Source organism: Parasteatoda tepidariorum, chromosome 5 (assembly GCF_982258835.1).
Source record: "Parasteatoda tepidariorum strain Cologne lab strain chromosome 5, Ptep-v5.0, whole genome shotgun sequence".
NCBI lineage: Eukaryota > Metazoa > Arthropoda > Arachnida > Araneae > Theridiidae > Parasteatoda > Parasteatoda tepidariorum.
This window is the reverse complement of record NC_141759.1, coordinates 64432525-64453378: the sequence shown is the minus strand read 5'-3', so window position 1 is coordinate 64453378 and position 20854 is coordinate 64432525. Positions and strand designations below refer to the sequence as shown.

The following is a 20854-nucleotide window of genomic DNA, read 5'->3' as shown; positions in this document are numbered from 1 at the left end:
TTTTTTTATGGAAAATATAAATCTGCAATAAATAATAGGCATCTTTATAATTATTTTTAAATCAGAAGTTGCCTTCACCACTCTCCAACGGTGCAGACTAGAGAGTTGAATCTAGTATTCAGTGTATGTTTTGGAAAACATTTCTCGTGTTTTTATTCGAAATATTTGTTAAGGGTGGTGATTAAGAAACACCATGTATTTAATAAAACTAGCAATGCTCATGAAACGTACATTGCACTGCTTTTTTATTCACTTTTGTCATTTCACATCAATAGAACAAGGGCTTTTCCAGCCTCCAAATAATTTATGCAACTCAAGAGCTGCAGCCATTGTTAACTGATCTATGCCGTGATAATCGGACATACTACTGCTTTTTTATCTTTTCTTCATTATTAATACTTACTATTAATAATTACTCACTATTACTATTTACTTACTATTAATATACATAATTTACTATTAATACATATAGTTTACTATTATTATTTAGTAACACTAGCTATGTTCATGAAACGTACATTATACTGCTTTTTTTATTCACTTTCTTCATTTCACATCAATCGAGCAAGGGCTTTTCCAGCCTCCAAATAATTTATGCAACTCAAGAGCTGCAGCTATTGTTATATGATCTTTGCAGTGACCACTAACTGCTTGTACACCAAATGGAACGCCATCATGCAAACCTGCAGGTATGTTTGTTGATGGCAGTCCTACCAAATTGAACACTGCAGTATAGATGACATTTCGAAATTTTGGTATGTCCAAAATAGTAAATGGAGGTGGTTCAGGATGAGTTGGTACTAAAAGTATGGCATCCTCCTTAAAAATATCCTTGAATTTTTGTTTGAGTGAGTCAACTTGCTTTAAACAGTCATAGTAGTGCTGGTCTTTATCACGTTTTTCAGTTATTGAGTAATAAACACATGGTAAAGTATGGTTGGACATTCCTAATATACTTTTCAAAAGTTCTAACCCCACGTTGACTTTACCTTGCTCGTCAGCTAGTACAAGTTTAAAAGGTGGGAGGCCCGTTTCTAGAAATTTTGCTTCAAGTAAGTCAAAACCGTACTTTAACTCTTTCAGTTTTAGAGGAAGTGCCTTTACACCATATTGTTCTTCAAAATGTTTTGTTGCCTGAAAATAATAAAAAAAACAATAGATGTAACTATATTTTACCTATTTTAGCATACACATTTGAAATTAAACATCCCCATGGGAATATTATATGTTCAAATAAATCAATAGGGATTTTCGGCGTAGGCGTAATAAGATGAAATAGTGGTGTGCCCTATGGCAGAATTGAAGAAGTAAATGTGCAGCTCTTGCTTCATAATTAATTTTCAACTTCACCCTTGTCAGGTAAAAATTATTATTGTAAAAACAAAGTTTGGTCTAACATATGAGAGAGTGAAGTTAGACCGGGTACACTGTTTGTGTCAAAATTAGTTTCGCTTTCAAGCGGACAAACTGTGAATTATATTTTGCTATTCAAGAAGAGCATAAAATATAGGTGTGTTGTTTAGATTAATTCCTAGATAGATTGTTAGATTTTCCTATGTCAACTCTCTAATATTCTTGAGTTTTTTAACTATTTATTGGTCACTACAGTTACGAAAAATTATTTTTAGTACAGCTTCACTGTAAATGAATGTCTTTCAAAATTGCTCAAAAATGTGTAAAAATAGACCGGGTACATTGTTTGTGTCGAAATTAGTTTCGCTTTCAAGCGGACAAACTATGAATTATATTTTGCTATTCAAGAAGAGCATAAAATATAGGTGTGTTGTTTAGATTAATTCCTAGATAGATTGTTAGATGTTCCTATGTCAACTCTCTAATATTCTTGAGTTTTTTAACTATTTATTGGCCACTACAATTACGAAAAATTATTTTTAGTACAGTTTCACTGTATATAAAGGTCTTTCAAAATTGCTCAAAAATTTTTAAAAATAGACCGGGTACATTGTTTGTGTCGAAATTAGTTTCGCTTTCAAGCTGACAAACTATGAATTATATTTTGCGATTCAAGAAGGACATAAAATATAGGTGTGTTGTTTAGATTAATTCATAGATAGATTGCTAGATTTTTCTTATGTCAACTCTCTAATATTCTTGAGTTTTTTAACTATTTATTGGTCACTACAGTTACAAAAAATTATTTTTAGTACAGCTTCGCTGTAAATGAAGGTCTTTCAAAACTGCTCAAAAATGTGTAAAAATAGACCGGTTATATTGTTTGTGTAGAAATTAGTTTCGCTTTCAAGTGGACAAACTATGAATTATATTTTGCTATTCAGGAAGAGCATAAAATATAGGTGTGCTGTTTAGATTAATTCATAGATAGATTGTTAGATTTTTCCTATGTCAAATACAAAAAATTATTTTTAGTACACCTTCACTGTAAATGAAGGTCTTTCGAAATTGCTCAAAAATGTGTAAAAATAGTTCCGAAATCAATATAGGCGAATTTAAAATCCCCATGTGCTCATTGTTGAGTATAGTGACATGCTCAAAATTGAAACATCTCTGAGAATCTGTTTTCATTTGTAAATAACCGTGAAGACAGTGTTGGAAAGTATTGATTACCGGTCTGAAGACATTCTTTATTCGTGAAATAAATGCGGAATGAAGGTAAAGGCTGTAAACTTTTATCGAACTGCATTTTCCTATCGAATATTTGAGTGTTATAATCTAACAAAATTTGAATTCAGTCACGTTTTATGGTGATATTTAATTTTGCCACGATTTTTTTGATTTTTGTGACATTACATTTTGTTGAAAAATTAGTATATAGAGTGCTGCTTCAGTTTTGAGCATGTCACTGTATTGAACCTATGTACTCATATTGAGATAATAATGAGTACTTAAGCTGCATAGAACACAATAAAAACTGATAGCAACTTAATAACTTAGAACAATTAACACTTAATACTAACTTTCGATATAGCTTTCTTTAAAACTGGCTCAGCTGGAATGCCTGGAAATTCTTCTATGAAGTATATTTTCACTTCCTTGAAATCAACCTGGAAATAAGTGATTTCAAAAGATTAATTGTATCTTTGAATTCGTTTGAATGATAAATTCAATGGTAAATATACAAACACACATCAATGCAAGTTAATACTCTGATTGCTAGCATCGAAAGAAAGTATCGCTTACAAAGTATAATAAAGTTGATTTGCTTTCAATTTTTAAAATCTAGTAAATTCCGCTTTGCAATAAATATTGATTTACAGTTGCGCCATAAAATAATCAATCCAATATTATCACCTAAAAAATTTTGCAGCTCTTTATTTTTTTGAAAAAAAAAATGTGTGTTCCGTGTTTGTTTTCTAAATCCTTATCAAAAATGAAGAATTGATAGTATACACCATGAAGATGCGAAGTGAATCAGGTTGATGTATGAAACACAAAACTCTGTTTGATTTCAGTAGAGGCTAGAAAATAGTTGAAAAATCTTCTTTTAGATGTTAGTTGAAATCACTTAAGAGCCAGGGTCTTAAAAATTGGGCAAATAGGTTGGTGCTAATATTTCTGATTTTGTTAAAATTTTTATAAAAATGTTCTTTATATAAAACTATCGCACACGTTTTTTTTCCTTCATATTTTCGAGCAAATATTTTTTTAAATGCTTCGGTGGGTCAAAACTGAAGATGCTCTGAAAGTTTGAGAATAGCCATTTGAAGTTTTTTCGTAAAATCATAGAAAATAGCATAATTACAAAGATTTTTGAATGAACTTTGACCTTCTATGCAAAGGTCCATTGAAAGTATATACGTCTTAATAGTTAGAGTGGAAGTAGTAAAACACAAAATATCTGTCAACACCGTGATTTATTCACTTCATGAAAATTCTTGCTGAATGGTTGTGTAGTTGTGTTTTTCTCAAACCAATTTCTCAATCTGTCGTGGCCCCCTAAGACCATGAAAAATTTGGTATACTGGTGCTATTTTGATCAAATATCTGACATTATGAATTTTCGAATGAATGAAGAAATTGGGTGCACTGCCATTTATACAGATAACGGGAACTGCTCTACCACACAAACCGGGAAAATAAAAATGTAGATCAAAATAGTTCTTAAACAAATTTACTCCCTTGTATAACTTCACTTTCCTTAATAATTACCTGACTTTGCAACTGTAATTTGGGATTGTTTTCCGATAAAATTTTCATCAAGAGAGTTAAATCTTCGGGATATCTACACATGGGACCTGTAGTATTGATGTAGTCAAACGGCATCTTTTCTGGTTCAATCCAAGGATAATAGCCCCGATTTGACACAATACCTATTATAAAATCAAAAGCTATACTTCAGAAACAAAAGAAAGCATTTCCCAAGATAGAATAGATACAGATAATATTTTCTTCTACAAAAACTGTCTTATTGTAGAAATTAATGTTTTTATAGACGAGTTTTCAGCTACAGAATATTTAGAGACAACCTTGATAGCTGTTTGCAAAACACAATAAGTAGCATATTATTATTAAAAGACTTGGAGATCATAAATAAATATTTACATCTTATCATAAAATATGAAAGAAATATATAGGAAAGGTTGCTATTGCTGGACTTTGTTTTTGGCAACTGATTTTAGCACCAAATTTGGCGGTTTTATGCTTTATCATTAACATTATCACCTCCCGCATAACCAGGCAAAGTTTTTATATTGATAAAATAGTAAACATTGTAGTAATGAAACAAGTACCATCGTCCTAATAAAGGAAACCAGTCACCTTGGCCTTTTTCGGCCAGGAATTACATAGGAATAACTAGCTAGCTATTCTTTTTCTTTATAAAAATCAATAAAATGTTTCAAAATATAAGCCAGGGTGACTCGGGAGTGAAAATATATTTATTCCATTTCAGTACTAGATATAGAAAACGACTTAAATTTCAAAAAAATCGAAATCAAAAATCTATTTTTTTTATTACCTGTAGACCAATCTAAACAAAGTGGAGAACACCCAAAAAGCAAACTACAGTAGTATTAGTTCAAAAATTTATAGAAAGATAGCGCTGGTTGAATGTGCCATACGCAATGAAGTGAAGAATGTCCAAAGGGTGCAAGCATTAAACATTCCAAAATCCTAAACGCGACGTTAAGGATGGTTCTAAACTTCACTATGTAATGCACCTTGCCATATGTCTTCTTTGCGACCCACTTTCTGACCGATTAAAACAAGTCAATGGTTTTCTAAACGCCCTAAGGTGACACCCCTACACTTCTTGTTCTCTTGTTTGAAAACTCATATGAATAGACATAATCGTTGCAGAATGATTGTGAAGTCAAGGAGACTTGCACGAAAAAAAATCATGCATAGCATTTTTGAAGGCTATGTAAGCGGTTTATTTTAGAACCCTCCTGAACTGGAAATCTCACTTGGTGAAATATATCGAGGCAGGAGGAACCTATTTTGAAACCCTTTACTAAATTGTACAGATCCGGTCAAAGAATGTTTTTAATGACTCTGTTATATTACTTTCTGGACAAATCCAGTATATCACTAATTAAATTACTCAGTTATTTAGAAAACGATTGAAAAATAAGCTGTATATTTAAGTCAGTTAAAGAGTAAAATTAAGTAGAGTACGAACTAAATTAATGAAAAACGGGAAAAAGATGTACAGTAACTTACTGTACCCACTTACCGCATGAAGGTTTATGTCCATAGATACTGTTGAAGGCTGAAGGTATTCTTATACTTCCACCAAGATCTGTACCAATACCAATCACTGCTCCAGCTGATGTGATGAGTGTTCCCTCACCACCTAAAATTGAAGTTTGATTCGCAATGTTAAATTGTAATAGCTCTTCTTCTTTGTCGGCGCAACAGCCCCTTGCAAGCCTTGGTTACCTCAGCAGCTGACTAACGCCAGCGCCTCCTATCCATGGCAAATCCCTTCCAATTTCTAAACTTTAGGGTTTTTAGATCATTTTCGATGTCGTTGAACCATCTACTAGGGGGACTACCTCTGGGACGTTACTACTCGGGGTTCTTAAAAGTGACAATTCCCATGGCGCTAGTTTCAGGGCTTCTCCATAGATGGCCCAGTCATCTCAGCCTATTACTGCGGATTATTCGTAAATTATACTAGTTAATGTAGAAAATTATTAGAACGATAAAAACTACCATCTACAATTTTTCTTTAAAATATTATTTCTTAAACCAACGAAGTAAAATGATTTATTTGAATTTCAAAAAAAAAAAATTTCGATTATTTATAGTACATTATTGAATTTGCTGAGGGTCAGTATGTAAATAAAGAATATTGAAAAAAGAAAATTTCTTTCTAAACTGTATGTTTAAACGTCAGAAATGTAATATTTTAGAATTATATCAAGACTGATTCCGAGAATATCAACTTACAGCTAAATGCATACTGCGGAACGTTAAATGTATCGAACGAAAACGCAATGAATAAGGCTTAAAAAGTAACATAGAGGTTAAGGTGACCAGATATATAAATCATGATTTGAAGAAAAATCAGTGGTGCGTCCTTGAAAAATTTTACGATTTGAGAACACCATACATTTTTAGAAATACTAATATATATGTGCAACAATTCCTTTTTTAGAATTATAACTAATATTAAGTGTAGAAACATCTTCAAACTTGATTTCATTACTAAGTTCTGAAATATCATCTAATATTCTGTTAAATTAAAATTTGCTTATTTTTAATGAAATTATTTTAAAATTGCGTTTTCACTTGTTAGTTTTATCATGGTGTTTTTTGGTTTCTCATTTATAATAGCACTAAGACAAAACTTTTTTTCTGAAGAAAAACAAGCGCATTTTCGATTTTTTTTTCATCTTTCACTGCATATAAAAAACAGATTATATCTTTTCATTGAAATTCAAATGTATTTGAGGACGCATGTTAAAATTTGGAAACACTTTCTGTCCTCAAGGAGTTTGAAAATTTTGAGGAGAATCAATGAAATTCGAGAACTGTCCTGAACCTTAATTAAAGAGTCTGGTCACCTTAATTAAAGAGCACAAACTTTCGACCGATAACTTGAATTAATTATTGAGGCAATATTTTAAGTCGAAATCTATTTTTTCACTATCTTTGGGTTTGAAGAACTGAATTCGTCGAATGAAATGAATCTCATTCAAGTAAAGACACTTTTGCGTCTAAACTATAAATAAGCATATCTTTGGTGAAAATTTATAACTCTACAGTGTTTAGGGGTAGACAACGCTGTTTCAGCTTGTCCATAGCTATGGTAAAAAATCTATTATCAATAGGCAAAATCTAAACATTTTATCAAGTTAATCTCAACTGCTAATCAGCAGGATGGAAGATTTTTTGCCCTAATAATTTCTCTCTAAATACAATGGCACATTTCTTTCTAAAATCATAAAAATCCGGTTAATAGATCAAAAATTAATTATTTTCTTTTAACGACTGAACACCTTGTAGAGAATTTCGTAAGATTATACCTGAACTGCCACCAGGTATCTTTCTGTTATCATATGGATTCTTAGTTTTTCCAAACGGAATGCTTGATGAATCCCACCACAGGCACAATTCTGGAATATTAGTTACAGTCACAGGTATAGCGCCAGCACTCCTGTATAAAGCTGGTGCATCACCGTCTTTCTCTGCAGTTCTATCTTTATCTTTGTATAATCCAGCTGTTTGGCGCAAACCTACGAGAAATTATTAGAAACTTTTTACTACAAAAAAATAAAAATTTTAATGAGAAACGTGATAGCATCCAAGAAATTCTTTAGTATTTTCTAAACTTTTCAGATCGCTTAATCTTTTAAATGGCCTTAAAAAATTTCGCACCGTTGATATTATAATCGAGAATATTTGACACGATAACCTAATATTAAAACTTAGTTGGTGGTACAAACTAATACACAGAATGCACAGAACGTACACACTCAGAATGTACAGAACGTAAAAAAATAAATAAATAAACGGACCACCCGGAATTTACCATTCTAGGACTGAATCTTTATTTTAAATGGAGTGGACATTAAATATGCTAATTAATTAGTGCAGATGATATTTCAAGTTACGAAACCAGGCACAAAAGCTTACTTCCTCTGTATAAACATTCATTTTTTTCGACGGATTCAAATTTTTGACCCCAAATTATTGGGATTGCTGCAATATGGGAAATAAGGTTTTATTAGTTTGGTCGGGAGAGCATTTAATGTTAATTTTACTTTTTGCATATTTCACCACGTGTCGAGAACTTTTCAAGCGAATCGAAACATTTTGAGTACAATTATGTATTTATCCAATTACTCGCTTATCCAGAGATGCGTGAAAAAAAAAACAAATATTTATTAATTTTTATTATTTTATTTAATAGTCAGTAAATCTTTATTATTTTTATTATTTTATTTAATAGTTTGCAAGTATTTATTAATATTTATAATTTTATTTAATAATAGTTGAAAAATTTTGAATTGTAGGGTACACAATTTTTCACATCATTTCAAAGTATATAATCTTACATGCCAAGGAAAAAAAAGGAGCGAAATGAGACGGATAGTTCCCAAGAAATCAAATTTTAAAAGTGCGACTTTTTTAAATTTCTATTTCGTTTGAATCAACCGATTTCGCTCAATTTTTGTAATCTGCCATGTATAATTGCATTCTTAAAAATGGTGCAAAAAATTGAATGCCTTGCAATTCAAAATTTTGTCAACTATGATTAAGTGAAATAATAAAAAGAATAATAATATTTCTTAAAGGTTATTTATTGCATAGAATTTTCTTTCGATAAACGAATTTTAGAATTATGCACTTACATAGGCTCTCGAGATATGGGAAATTATAAATTTAACGTTAAGGATTCCATACGTTAGACCGCTCTCCTGAACAAACTATTTGCACCAAATTTCCCTCATTGCGGTTACCGCTATGTTTTGGTGTTTTGAAATCCGAATCAATCGAAAAAAGTTTTGTTTGTCTGCAGAAAATCCGTTTTTGTGTCCAATTTCGTAACTTAAATTATCGTCTCAACTAACTAATTAACAAATTTCAAGTGAGTCCATTGAACCATTGAGATTGAATCCTAGAACTCGAAGATCCGATCCTTAAATCAAAAGTTATTCAGGGTGGTTCATTTTCTTGCGCACAGCACATTTCACACTAACTTTAAAAAAAAAAACTATGAAATTGTGGTTTAAGACATTGATCTGACTTAAAAGAAGTATCAAAATTATATTCATCATATGAAGAAAATTTTAAGTAAAATTTTGTTAACATTTAATTTTTTAAATTTAGATGTATTTTATTGTTGATTGTAATTACACAAATACCAATTTGTTCTGCAACGTATAAAAATAAGAAGGTTACGATCGAAAGAAAAATGTTCTTTTTTGTAATGAGTTTCACAATACATTCAAAACCTAACATATATGTTCAAACCATATACTATATGCTTTAACCATATGTGTTTTAACCATATATGTTTAAACGTGTGAAAAACAAAAGTGCCAAAATCTGCCAAATCATTAGTTAAGAAGGCAGAATATGATAACTTCAAAACCATTTTGATTGATCGTTAGAACTTCGAGATATTTTTATGAATATTCTATCAACTTATTTTATCAGCTGTCATACAGGTTTTGACGTTATGTGTAGGATCTTCCTCTGGGAATAGTTCTTAGATTTAGTTTTTTTTCCATGCTATTTTGGAACTCCGATCGACAATATATATTTTTTTTTACTTCATGTTTGAGAAGTGTTCTGAAAATGCACATTGAGGGTTAACATTTGTTCATCTCGTATTTGTTTAGTTGTTGGAGTACAAGATAGAAAATAATGTGCTTTACCTTTTACCCCTACTACTTCTTTGCAAGTAAAAGGTACCCCCAATAGTGGGGTGTCCTTCTCAATTTGTTCTGGGGTCTTTTCACCTCGTGCTAGGAAACGATCGATTTTTCTGGCATCTTCCATCGCCTCTTCATAACGTGCATCTGTTACAGCATTAATAAAGGGTTGTACAGCCTTTGCTCTGTCTACGTATGCACATACTACGTCTTCACATTTAAGCTATAAAAATATGGATAAATATTGAAAAGTTAATTGATCAAAAGAAAGTTTTTTCTTATAAAAATGCTATTTATAATAAGTTAAACTTTCATTCTCATCAATATTTAAAATATTTTGATGAAACATTGCTGTGATATTGATAAAAGTACCTTCACCGCTCGAGAATTCCCAAAATCACGTTACGACTATAGCACTCACATTACGTAATGTTCACGTTAAGTTATATATTTTAAAATTAAAATATTTAAACTTAATTTTTAAAATTAGAAAATTTAAAATTAATTTTTAAATTCAGAAAATTTAAAATTATATTTTAAAATTAGAAAATTTAAGATTAATTTTTAAAATTAAAAAATTTAAAATTAATTTTTAAAATTGAAATTATTTTTTAAAATTAGAAAATTTAAAAATAATTTTTAAAATTGAAATTAATTTTTAAAATTAGAAAATTTAAAATTAATTTTTAAAATTAGAAAATTTAAAATTAATTTTTAAAATTGAAGTTAATTTTTAAAATTAAAAATTTAAAATTAATTTTTTTTTAAATAGAAAGAAATGCTGGACGAAGCTGAGTCCTTAAGATTTATCTTACCCTAAGAATCTCTTTAAATAAAAGTGCTTTTTTTTTAAATAATAAAATCGTCCTTTGAACCATTCGCATTGGACAATTTATATTTCCAACCCATTAGAAACGCAGTCCTATTGGTTACTGCCTGTAGCTGATTCATCATCAATGATAGATATCCCTTGGACAGGTAAGTGAAGTGACGGCAGCTTAGACATCTCGTTTAATGCATGAAAGGTTGAATAAAGTGGTATAAAAAATCAATAATGTAAAAAAGCTACCCATTTTAAAAAATGGTATAAAATTTAATGCATGTAACATAAATAATGCAAGGTACATATGATTAAGTAAACATTAACTTATTTATTATTTATGTTTATGTTACCTGTCTGTTCCTGATTTTCTTGGCCAAATTTGTAGCTGACAGAAGCAAAATACTATTGTCTATTGGTGGTAAGGGTTTTGTTTTCTCCATAAAAACAAAGTAGAAAAATGATAATATCATCTCCGAGAAAGGTCTTGTTATACTCAAAAGGCATCTTATCAAACTCACCAACAAAATTACTACTGCCTGTAAAAATATTTGAAAATTAGGTAAATTTTTCCCAATATATTATTTTTAATTATTTTGATGAAGTCAAATTTCTCAAACTATAATTATAAACAGAAAAACAAAATTTTCGTTATTTTCCCGTCTTTATTTTTTATACTTTGTGAATGCAATTAGTATCCCAAAAATTATTTCCATAATTGGTGAACCAGAATACATTGATATTTGAAGTACAAAAATTTTTAAAATCCTACTACACCGAGAAAAAAATATGGGTAAAGTTTCCATAATATAATAAACTTCATAATGTTACTGCTTCTATGCGAACACCAAAGATTTGTAATCTTTACTAAAACGCTTAGCTAATGATTTTGGTAAAAATAATCCTAAAATTTAATTTTACAATATGTGATAAAATTTGAAAAATGTGGAAAAGCTTGGTAATTTTATCATGGCATAAAAAATTAGTCCTTCAGTTAAAAAATCAATCTCTTTCCAGTTCTGCATTTTTTTTTAGAATTTGTTTATGATGTTGTTGTTGTTGTTGTTACTTTACGTCGCACTAGAGCTGCACAATGGGCTATTGGCGACGGTCTGGGAAACATCCCAGAGGATGATCCGAAGACATGCCATCTCAATTTTGATCCTCTGCGGAAGGGATGGCACCCCCGCTTCGGTAGCCCGACGACCTGCGCGCGAAGTCGAGCACTTTACGGTAGCACAGTTTAACGAGGACCAATACCGCACACCCTCGGTCCCTACGCAGACTGATCCAAGTGGTCACCCACCCGCACACTGACCGCAGCCAGTGATACTTGACTTCGGTGATCTGCTGGGAACCGTGTCTTAGCGATCAGTCCACTGCGGGACAGAATTTGTTTATGAAATGTTTAGCAATAAGAACTATAATTTTGAAAACTAGAATTTCCAGTAAACCCTTATCGTATGAACAGAAAAATTACAAAATGAATGGTTCGTAAATACCATATATTTTGATTGTTTCTATTAACAGAACTATGGTCTTTTTTTCCAGAAATGTCATTACGATACAGTAAGGTTACCTTACTGAAATTTGCTTTCTCTATGTGAAAAGCAAGAAACTAAGAGGAAATTACCGGAAATTAAATTGTTAATTCAAATTGTTTGAAAAAATATTCTGCTACCCATAAGACGTTTTAAAATGATAGAACTTTTCTAATTTTTGAAACAGTACAAGGCGGGTCAAAAAAGTTAAAGTATGACAAAATCTTCCGGAAGTAGTACAAAAAAGTTACCGTCTAGTATCATGAAGTACCATCTACCATTGGGGATATTTTACGTCAACACTGCGATCAGAGTGCACCGGGTGCTGCATTTGTAACGACCAACCATCGCTGGAATTCGAACGTGGGTCAATTTAACGGGAGAAGAGCTCTGTGTCCCGTGAAACGCTCATAAGACAAAAAGGAATGTTATTGTGGTAGCTTTGATATCCTTTGCCGCTTCAACGAGACCTAAGCTTGGATCAGTCCTTTAAACGGGTTGAAGATATAAATTCAGAAGATTTATTTCTGTATAGTGTATATATTAAAATAATAACAAAGAAAGCAATAAATGACATCAGTCAGCAATCATTTATATTATTGGTACGCTAAACTATTCTGTAAAATATTCCCTAGGAAAAAACGGTAAAAAGTACAGTCATACTGTGCACATCATATAAAATTTTGCCTTAAAATTTAATACCGTATACTTTATAGCAGTTAATTATTAAACTACAGTGATTCAGTGACCTTACAATGAATATTGCTGTAAAAATTGGGACATATCAGATTTTTGTTTCATAAAAGTTTACGGTAAAAAGCATCAGCACCCTGAGTGCCGGTGCTTTTTACCGTAAAATGTTGTAAAACTGCTAGTATCTACGTTTATTTAGAATTTACTGAAAAGAAATTTTTTATGTGCCAAATAAACAAAACAAAAACATTTTTGAGCAACTAACCCAGACTATTAGGAAGACGTAGAGAAGATGGGCATGATGGGCTCACATGAGTACTCAGATGAATCTATCTATATATATATATTTCTCTTACACGGCACCAAAAAAAAGCCTCATTACATCTCCCCGAATGGCAACGTTAGAAAATTGACCAATGATTGCTGCTAAAAATGTCACATGGCAAATGTCACATGAGGTGGCTCAACATATAGCGCTTTTAAAAACGGAAACAATAGCCAGAGTGAGCATTATCAGGTTGTTCAATTCAGATTCATGCCCTAAAAACATGATAATATTTAATTTAAACTGGCTCAACATATAGCGCTTTTAAAAACGGAAACAATAGCCAGAGTGAGCATTATCAGGTTGTTCAATTCAGATTCATGCCCTAAAAACATGATAATATTTAATTTAAACTGGCTCAACATATAGCGCTTTTAAAAACGGAAACAATAACCAGAGTGAGCATTATCAGGTTGTTCAACTCAGATTCATGCCCTAAAAACATAATATTTAATTTAAACTCAATTAGGAATTAATTAGGCTGGCCTTCTCCATGACTATAAATGAGTCACAAGGTCAGACTTTTGAGAAAATCAGTTTATTATTGCCTACAACAAGACAAGTTTTTAGTCATGGACAACTTTATGTTGGACTGTCAAGAGTTAGTCATTTGACAGCCTTTCAGTAATTGCTCCAAGATGCCAAATCCATAATTGTGTTTTCAAAGAAATTCTAAATGCTTAGTGTTAATTTCTTAGAGCTTTGCAGAAAAAATGTTTTTTGGAAAAAATTTAATTGAAACTTCTATTGGCAGTAGGCAAGGGGAACTGCCAAAATCAAATCTCCCCGATTAGAAATGCAGCATGGCGACCTCTACGTGGTGTTTCTGGGGTAATTCTAACAGCCATGCAATTTAAATTATTGTATGTAAAACATCCTTATTTTGTTCTAAAATGTTATGTATTTTATCACAAATGTTAATTAATATAGAAATTGATTTCAATAAAGGAAAAGTTAGGAGAACAAGGAAAAGTTAGGGTTTAAAGTTTATATTCTTAAATAATAAAAAAAATTTCTAAAACTTTCAGAATTTCTAGCATTAACTAATTTATTGTACACATTTAGTTGAATTTAGGTGAGTAACTGCAATATTTGATAATTTATTTTGCTAATATGTTTCTCATTTAGCTAATGTTTTGATTTTTTCACCATGTACAATCTAAATAGCTAATATACTTTTTTAAAAGCCAATAAGAACATTGATAGAATTCTTCTACATAAGTACAATACTATGTCTTTGATGATAAAATACTATGTCTTTGATGATAATATACTATGTCTTTGTGCTAGAACATTGTGTTCATTGGCGAGCGAGCGCAGCGAGCCATGGTTCACGGCTTGAACCACATAGGATTGCGTAGCAATTCTCGGGGGTTGGAGAGCGTTAGCGAACAGGGGGCGGAGCCTCCTAGTCTATTATATATAATTCTCTTACGTGGCTCCCAAATTTTGGCTGTATTTCTTTTCCGCCGGTGGCAACGTTTGCTTTGTTTTGAAAACACCAAAGCATTCTGCCTTTTAATGATGTGTTTCTGATCTAATATATATAATTCTCTTACGTGGCTCCCAAATTTTGGCTGAAGTACTTTGTACAACTAAATAAGATTCTTTTCACAACACTTAAATATTTACTTTATTTTCTTCATTCATAGAGAAAACAGTCGGCAAAGAATTCTGTTAGGTTAAAAAACTTTTCGCTAAAAAAATAACGAATTCTAAAAGAAATGAAAATAAACAACTTAAAAAATAAAAATGCTGTTGCCAGCCATTGAATTTTTTGAAAGTTAACTTAGCAACATAAATCAAAATGACATAGAAGCGCAACTAGATCAAAATTATGATACCTGAGCGCTTGACGTAACAAATCCTTCAATTCTATAAGTGTTGTATCGCCAAATGCCCAAATTAACAATTGTGTTCTTAAAGAAATTCTATAAAAAGTTTTAAATAAACAACCTACTTCTACAGCTGCTTCTTGAAGAACTTGGCTCATTGATTAAAAATATTGTTTTAATTTTACAGTACTAACTTTACTTCTACTTTCATTATTGCTATGACCCTCTTTCATTGTATTTCATGCTAAATTTGAGGACTTAAGGTTGTTTTGGGGTTGAATACTGACATTTAGAAATGTGTACATAAAAAAAATAATATTTAGAGGTTAAGAGTTGTCTCAGAAAAATTTGAATTGTTGACATTGAATTGTTAACAATGGAAACAATCGTTTTTGTGAAAAATTGAATTGTATTGTTGACATCAAAACTAAAAATATTGTGTTTCAACTTAACAATACTACGTTAATTTATACTTTAGAATTGCCTCGGAGAAATTTGAATTGTTAGCAATGACTTAAACAAAAAGTTTTATTTTAACTGATAAATGCTATATTATAATTTTAACTTTTTCTATGACTATACTCATTTTCTTACTCTTTTCTTTGCTTTTTATACATTTTATTTTTTTGTGATAAAATAAAAAACTTATAGTTGTTCTGCTTCTGAACACTGATTAAAACACAAAATGATGGGCTTCATCAACAATCAAAAATATATACATTTATTTTACAAATTCCATATTATTAAGGTGGCGCCCTTCAGAGAATTAGAAATACAAAATTATCTTCATCAAAGCCGATGCTTTACATACGGCGTTCAGTGGCAGACTACTATTTCATATTGTTTTACAACACGTGGCTTTCGCCTTCTGGTGGGAAAGACTTGAAAACAAAACTTACAACAGTTACTTTTCTCAACAACTGAAATTTAGAATAGTGTGATTAAGAAAAATATGTGAACTGTTTGCAATTTGAAATTAATATTGAAATGTACAGGTTTAGAATTTTCTACAGTGAAAAGTTCTCGGAACTTCAGTATTCAAAAAAGTATATAAAAACTAGACGTTAAGAACGTATCCAATGAGCGGGCAAAGCGAGCATTGGATTGCGAAGCAATCCGAAATGAACTGTGAAAGCAGTTCCGGGGGTTGGTGAGCGCCAGCGAGCAGGGGGCGAAGCCTCCTAGTAGATCAATAATCACGTAATAATTACCTTGAATTAAAAAATAATTATCATTAAGAAATAGAAATCTTGAAACAAAAAGTAATGAACTAATAAGAAATGTAAATAGAAGTCGATTTTTTTAAAATTTTAAACAGAATCAAAGCTTAATTTAAACATTTACCAATAACATATAAAATCTTCATATTGTTCAAAATTATCATGTCATAATATAATACTAGAATGCTTATTATATTGTGATTTTCAGAATTTATTTTAGTTAACAATTATGAAAGAAATATAAATGTTAAAAACCTTTGGCATTAAAAGTCTAGTATTATATAAAACGCTAATACGTACGTATGTATGTATCAATAAAACCGATGATATTCTTTTCTCGCGCTGGCAGCAGTTTTCATTTTTAATTGAATGGATTCGGCGCGCAAGAGCACGTAGTAAGCAACCAGATAACAATAACCAGAGTGAGCATTATCAGGTTGTTCAATTCACATTCATGCACTAAAAACATGACAATATTTAATTTAAACTCAATTAGGAATTAATTAATTAATTGAAGTGAGAATGCTTTAAAAGGCCGCTGTTGAATTGATATTTTTCTACTGGGAGCTACCTAAACGTCTAAAAAACGTTTAAGTGTTTGTATTGAATGCATTGAATTTTTTTTATATTTCGCGTTTATTTATGCATTGAATTTTCACGCTGTAAAATGCAGAATATTAGTGAAGCAATATTTGATAATTTATTTTGCTAATATGTTTCTTATTTAGCTAATGTTTTGATTTTTTCACCATGTACAATCTAAATAGCTAATAAACTTTTTTAAAAGCCAATAAGAACATTGGTAGAATTCTTCTACATAAGTACAATACTATGTCTTTGATATTAAAATACTATGTCTTTGATGATAATATATTATGTCTTTTTGCTAGAACATTGTGTTCATTGGCGAGCGAGCGCAGCGAGCCATGGTTCACGGCGTGAACCACATAGGATTGCGTAGCAATCCTCGGGGGTTGGCTAGCGTTAGCGAGCAGGGGGCGGAGCCTCATAGTCAAAAATAAAATACTTGTGTTCTAAGTTTCCCAATTTGGAACGTTCTATAATCAGTTATTTTCATGACTAATTTCATTAAAATTTTATAAACTGTATGGAGAGCCTTCTTTTTTTTCACAATTTATGTCTCATGGTTGCATTTTGTTATGACTTTCTTCTGTTAACAGGCACATATGCAACTTAATTTTCATTTTTTGATCCCGATGTTGCTACCTAAATCGGTACCGACGTATAAGGACGCAGTCTAGTTCGCTGTGTCAGATAATAACTATATCAGCACTGTTGGTGGTAGGGGTCATAGTACCGAAATGATAGTCTGCTTCTCTTATATTACCCATATGCCTACTTTACCCTATGTAATAAGTCCCTATGTCCCTATGTACTAAGTGTAGTACTAACGTATAAGAACACATATAATCTTACTGACTGATTAAGACATATCGTCTCGGTATTGTTGGTATTGAAATAATTATTTGCTCCTGGCAATTCTCTATATGCGTTTTCATACGTTGAGACTATTTTATTCTACATAAGAGTACAAAAACATCGTCTTTTTCTTTTGTAACTTATGCAGTTAAAGTTTTCTGAAATAAAAGAAAAGTTAAAGATAGAGCAATGCTTTTTTTTAATATACATACAACTGAATTATTCAGTTAACGTAAAAACTTGAAACGTAAAAAGCATTGTTAATTGAAAAAAATTAATGATATACCTATAAAGGTTATTTGTAACATATTTAAAAAAATTTGAGATTTTGTTGGGGTAAAGATTATGCTTCATTGCTGTTTTACGAAACGACATAAACTTCATTTTAGGCAACTTGAAAAATGTACACATTAAAATGTTTAGTTCATTTTATTACCTTTATAACTACTAACTTTTAACGGAAAATTAGAGAAAAATGTTATTACATCCTACTATTCAGAAAATCTTGCAAAAAATGCTTACCCTGATCATTGTATTACAAATTCAGTACTTCACACAGGCGAATGCCACAGTCAACCAAATCGAAGCAAATAAACCAATTTTATTTTTAGTTGCAGTAACTCTAACTCGAAGTTTCAGATCAGAATAAGTGCTATAGCGTTTTCAAGGTCTATTAAACGTCATCGGCATTATACCTTTCATTTGTTCAGTTGATAAGAACTTTCAAGGTTAATGATAATCGAAGAAATGCACAAGAAAAATGCTTGTTTACCAGATAAATATTTTATTTAACAAACAGATGAAAGGTTGCTGAAACATAAATCTCTACTTCTGAATTTAACGTTTATTTAAAAGAGAAAAAAAAACAAGAGTTTTTCTTTTTTTTTTGTTATTTAAGAGGAGCTCTGACACGTGTTTTTCTACCAAAATAAAAAAAAATTAGATTTGCTTTAATATTTTACCTACAATTATTTTTTGAAGATTTAGCATGTTGCAGATTTATATTTTAAGTTAAAAATTTCAATTAAATAAGGAAAGTTATTAAACATTTAATACAAAGTTAAAATGATGAAAATTGAACTTTAAGCGACTTGAACCTTGTTGCTCATCCAGTTGGTTGATTGAAAGGAGTAGCATGGACACTAACACCGGTACGCAGCTGAAGAATATAGCTCTGCACCGATGCCCCCGGAGAGAGCATTTATCAGAAAAACACTTTGGCTAGGAGAACATGAAAGATTGTTGACACACCATGCCTCCTCCGAAGAGTGCCCATCCACGGGCCCTCCCCAGACACTCCAACATAGCTATCAGAGTTAGGCCCGATGTCTGACCTGATGTCCCTCCAGGATCCCTAATTTATTGTTAATTTATTACTTTACAATGATTTAGAGAACAACAGATAATTTTAAACATCGTTTAACTATTGTAGAGCATTGACTACTGACATTAAAGACGCGTGGGAGCTGACAGCCAAAAACAGCGACCAAACAGAAGAAGCATGGCTAAACATTGCGTTTTCTGAAAACACATTTGGATAAACAAATACATTACATGAGATAATATAGAAAAAACGATAATATGCTACAGAAAAATTTGTGAATAGTTTTTCACTCTCCCGAAAAAGTGATCTGTCATACCTAAGTGATGAACAGCTAATTTCCTAGGTACCGTCATGTGGGGCTACTTTATGCAGGATTTCGCAGTTTTTGAACTTTGACCTTTAAAAAAAAACTATATTAATTCAAACTTTAGTAAAATTTATCGATATTATATTCATAACTGAACTCAGACGAGTGAATTTGATCAATATTGGCATTATTTGTATGTAATATTTACAAATAATAAGTCAAAACATACCTTGCACAAAGTAGCCCCCAAGTGGGGCTACTTTGTGCAGCGATAGGGATTCAGTTTAATAATCATGTTTTTAGTAAAATATTGATACAAAATTGTTAAAAAAGTTAATTGTTGACATTTTTAATAACAAAAACATCAAGATATGTAAAGATATTAGTTTGAAAATAATTTTCAGCGTTAAAAAACTATTTTTTCTTAAAAAGAATGTTTATTTAGAAACATTTGAGCTTAAACAAAAGGAAACCATATACATTTTTGAACATTGAAATGGATAAAATTTCAAAAATAATAATTATTACATATTTATTAGCATTTATAATATTGATAAATTTGAACATGACATGCTTGAATGAACATGACAGAACTTGCTCCTCAGTTTCTGTCAAAATCACCTGATGTACTATAAAATATATTTTTATGTGTTAAATCGTTTGCTTAATTCATTAGAAAAATCTTTGTAGAAGAAAAATAATAGTTTATCAGCATATTTCACGTGTTTCTTGTGAATTTTATAAGAGATAGTATTTCTGTGGATTTTGTACTTCCGAGAAGCTTCTGCAATCGACATACCACCAGCAACTGCTTGCAAACATTGTTGCAGCTTTTCTAAAGTGTAATTATGGTAGTTTCTCGTTCGAGGTATTTTTTTAATGACGTCTGACAATTTTTCTGTCGAAAAAAAAACGAATGAAAATTTGCACAAAGTAGCCCTACAGTGCATTTTTTTTGATTTTCCGTTTATTTGTTATTAATTTTCAAATTTTTTAAACGCTCACATGATATAATTGTTTATTGATATATAAATAAAATATTTTGCACTTACGACAATTGTTTTATCTACGTCTTTGCATTTCACAGCTAAAGTTTCCACGCACACTTTTCGACGTCCGACGTTCTCGGAAAGTTGTTAACATTGGATAAGCAAAACACACTCTGAGATTGTTTTAAAATTTTAAAAATTTTTTGTAGTAATAGAGGATACTTCTACCTTCAAATTCCACACATTTTTAACGTGAAAAAAACATAATACTGAATAGCAGCACTTGAAAAGTGCCAAATTCGAATTTGCACAAAGTAGTCCCTGCTGCACAAAGTAGTCCCACATGACGGTACCTCGAAATAGCAATCGGCCCTCATCAGAGTTCTTGAGGAAGTGTGCATGCTGGTGAGGTGAAACTTGATTTAACTGATCATTTCTATGCGACACGAACTTTGTCATTTGCCCTCTTATTGCTCTCTTCGTATTTGCAGATTCGGTACATGTACTATAATGTATAATGTACTATAACTTCTAGCCATCACCTCCTTCCACTA

At 31.1% G+C, this 20854-nt stretch overlaps 1 protein-coding gene across 2 annotated transcripts; it reads right to left on the bottom strand.

The window, feature by feature from the left end:
- Window positions 1-519: 519 nt before the first annotated feature.
- LOC107441064 (fatty-acid amide hydrolase 2-A) lies at window positions 520-18453 on the bottom strand. 2 transcript variants are annotated; one of them, XM_016054202.5, is made up of 8 exons: window positions 18203-18453; window positions 10980-11165; window positions 9810-10029; window positions 7452-7661; window positions 5654-5773; window positions 4129-4289; window positions 2937-3023; window positions 520-1134 (listed from the first exon to the last, which is right to left on the bottom strand). In XM_016054202.5, the coding sequence occupies exons 1-8, from the start codon at window positions 18209-18211 to the stop codon at window positions 547-549; spliced, it is 1581 nt and encodes a 526-aa protein (XP_015909688.3). In that variant the 5' UTR covers window positions 18212-18453; the 3' UTR covers window positions 520-546. The 2 variants fall into 2 exon arrangements, with proteins under 2 accessions (XP_015909688.3, XP_087020242.1); XM_087164116.1 differs by lacking the exon at window positions 18203-18453 and adding an exon at window positions 16541-16699.
- Window positions 18454-20854: the final 2401 nt, after the last annotated feature.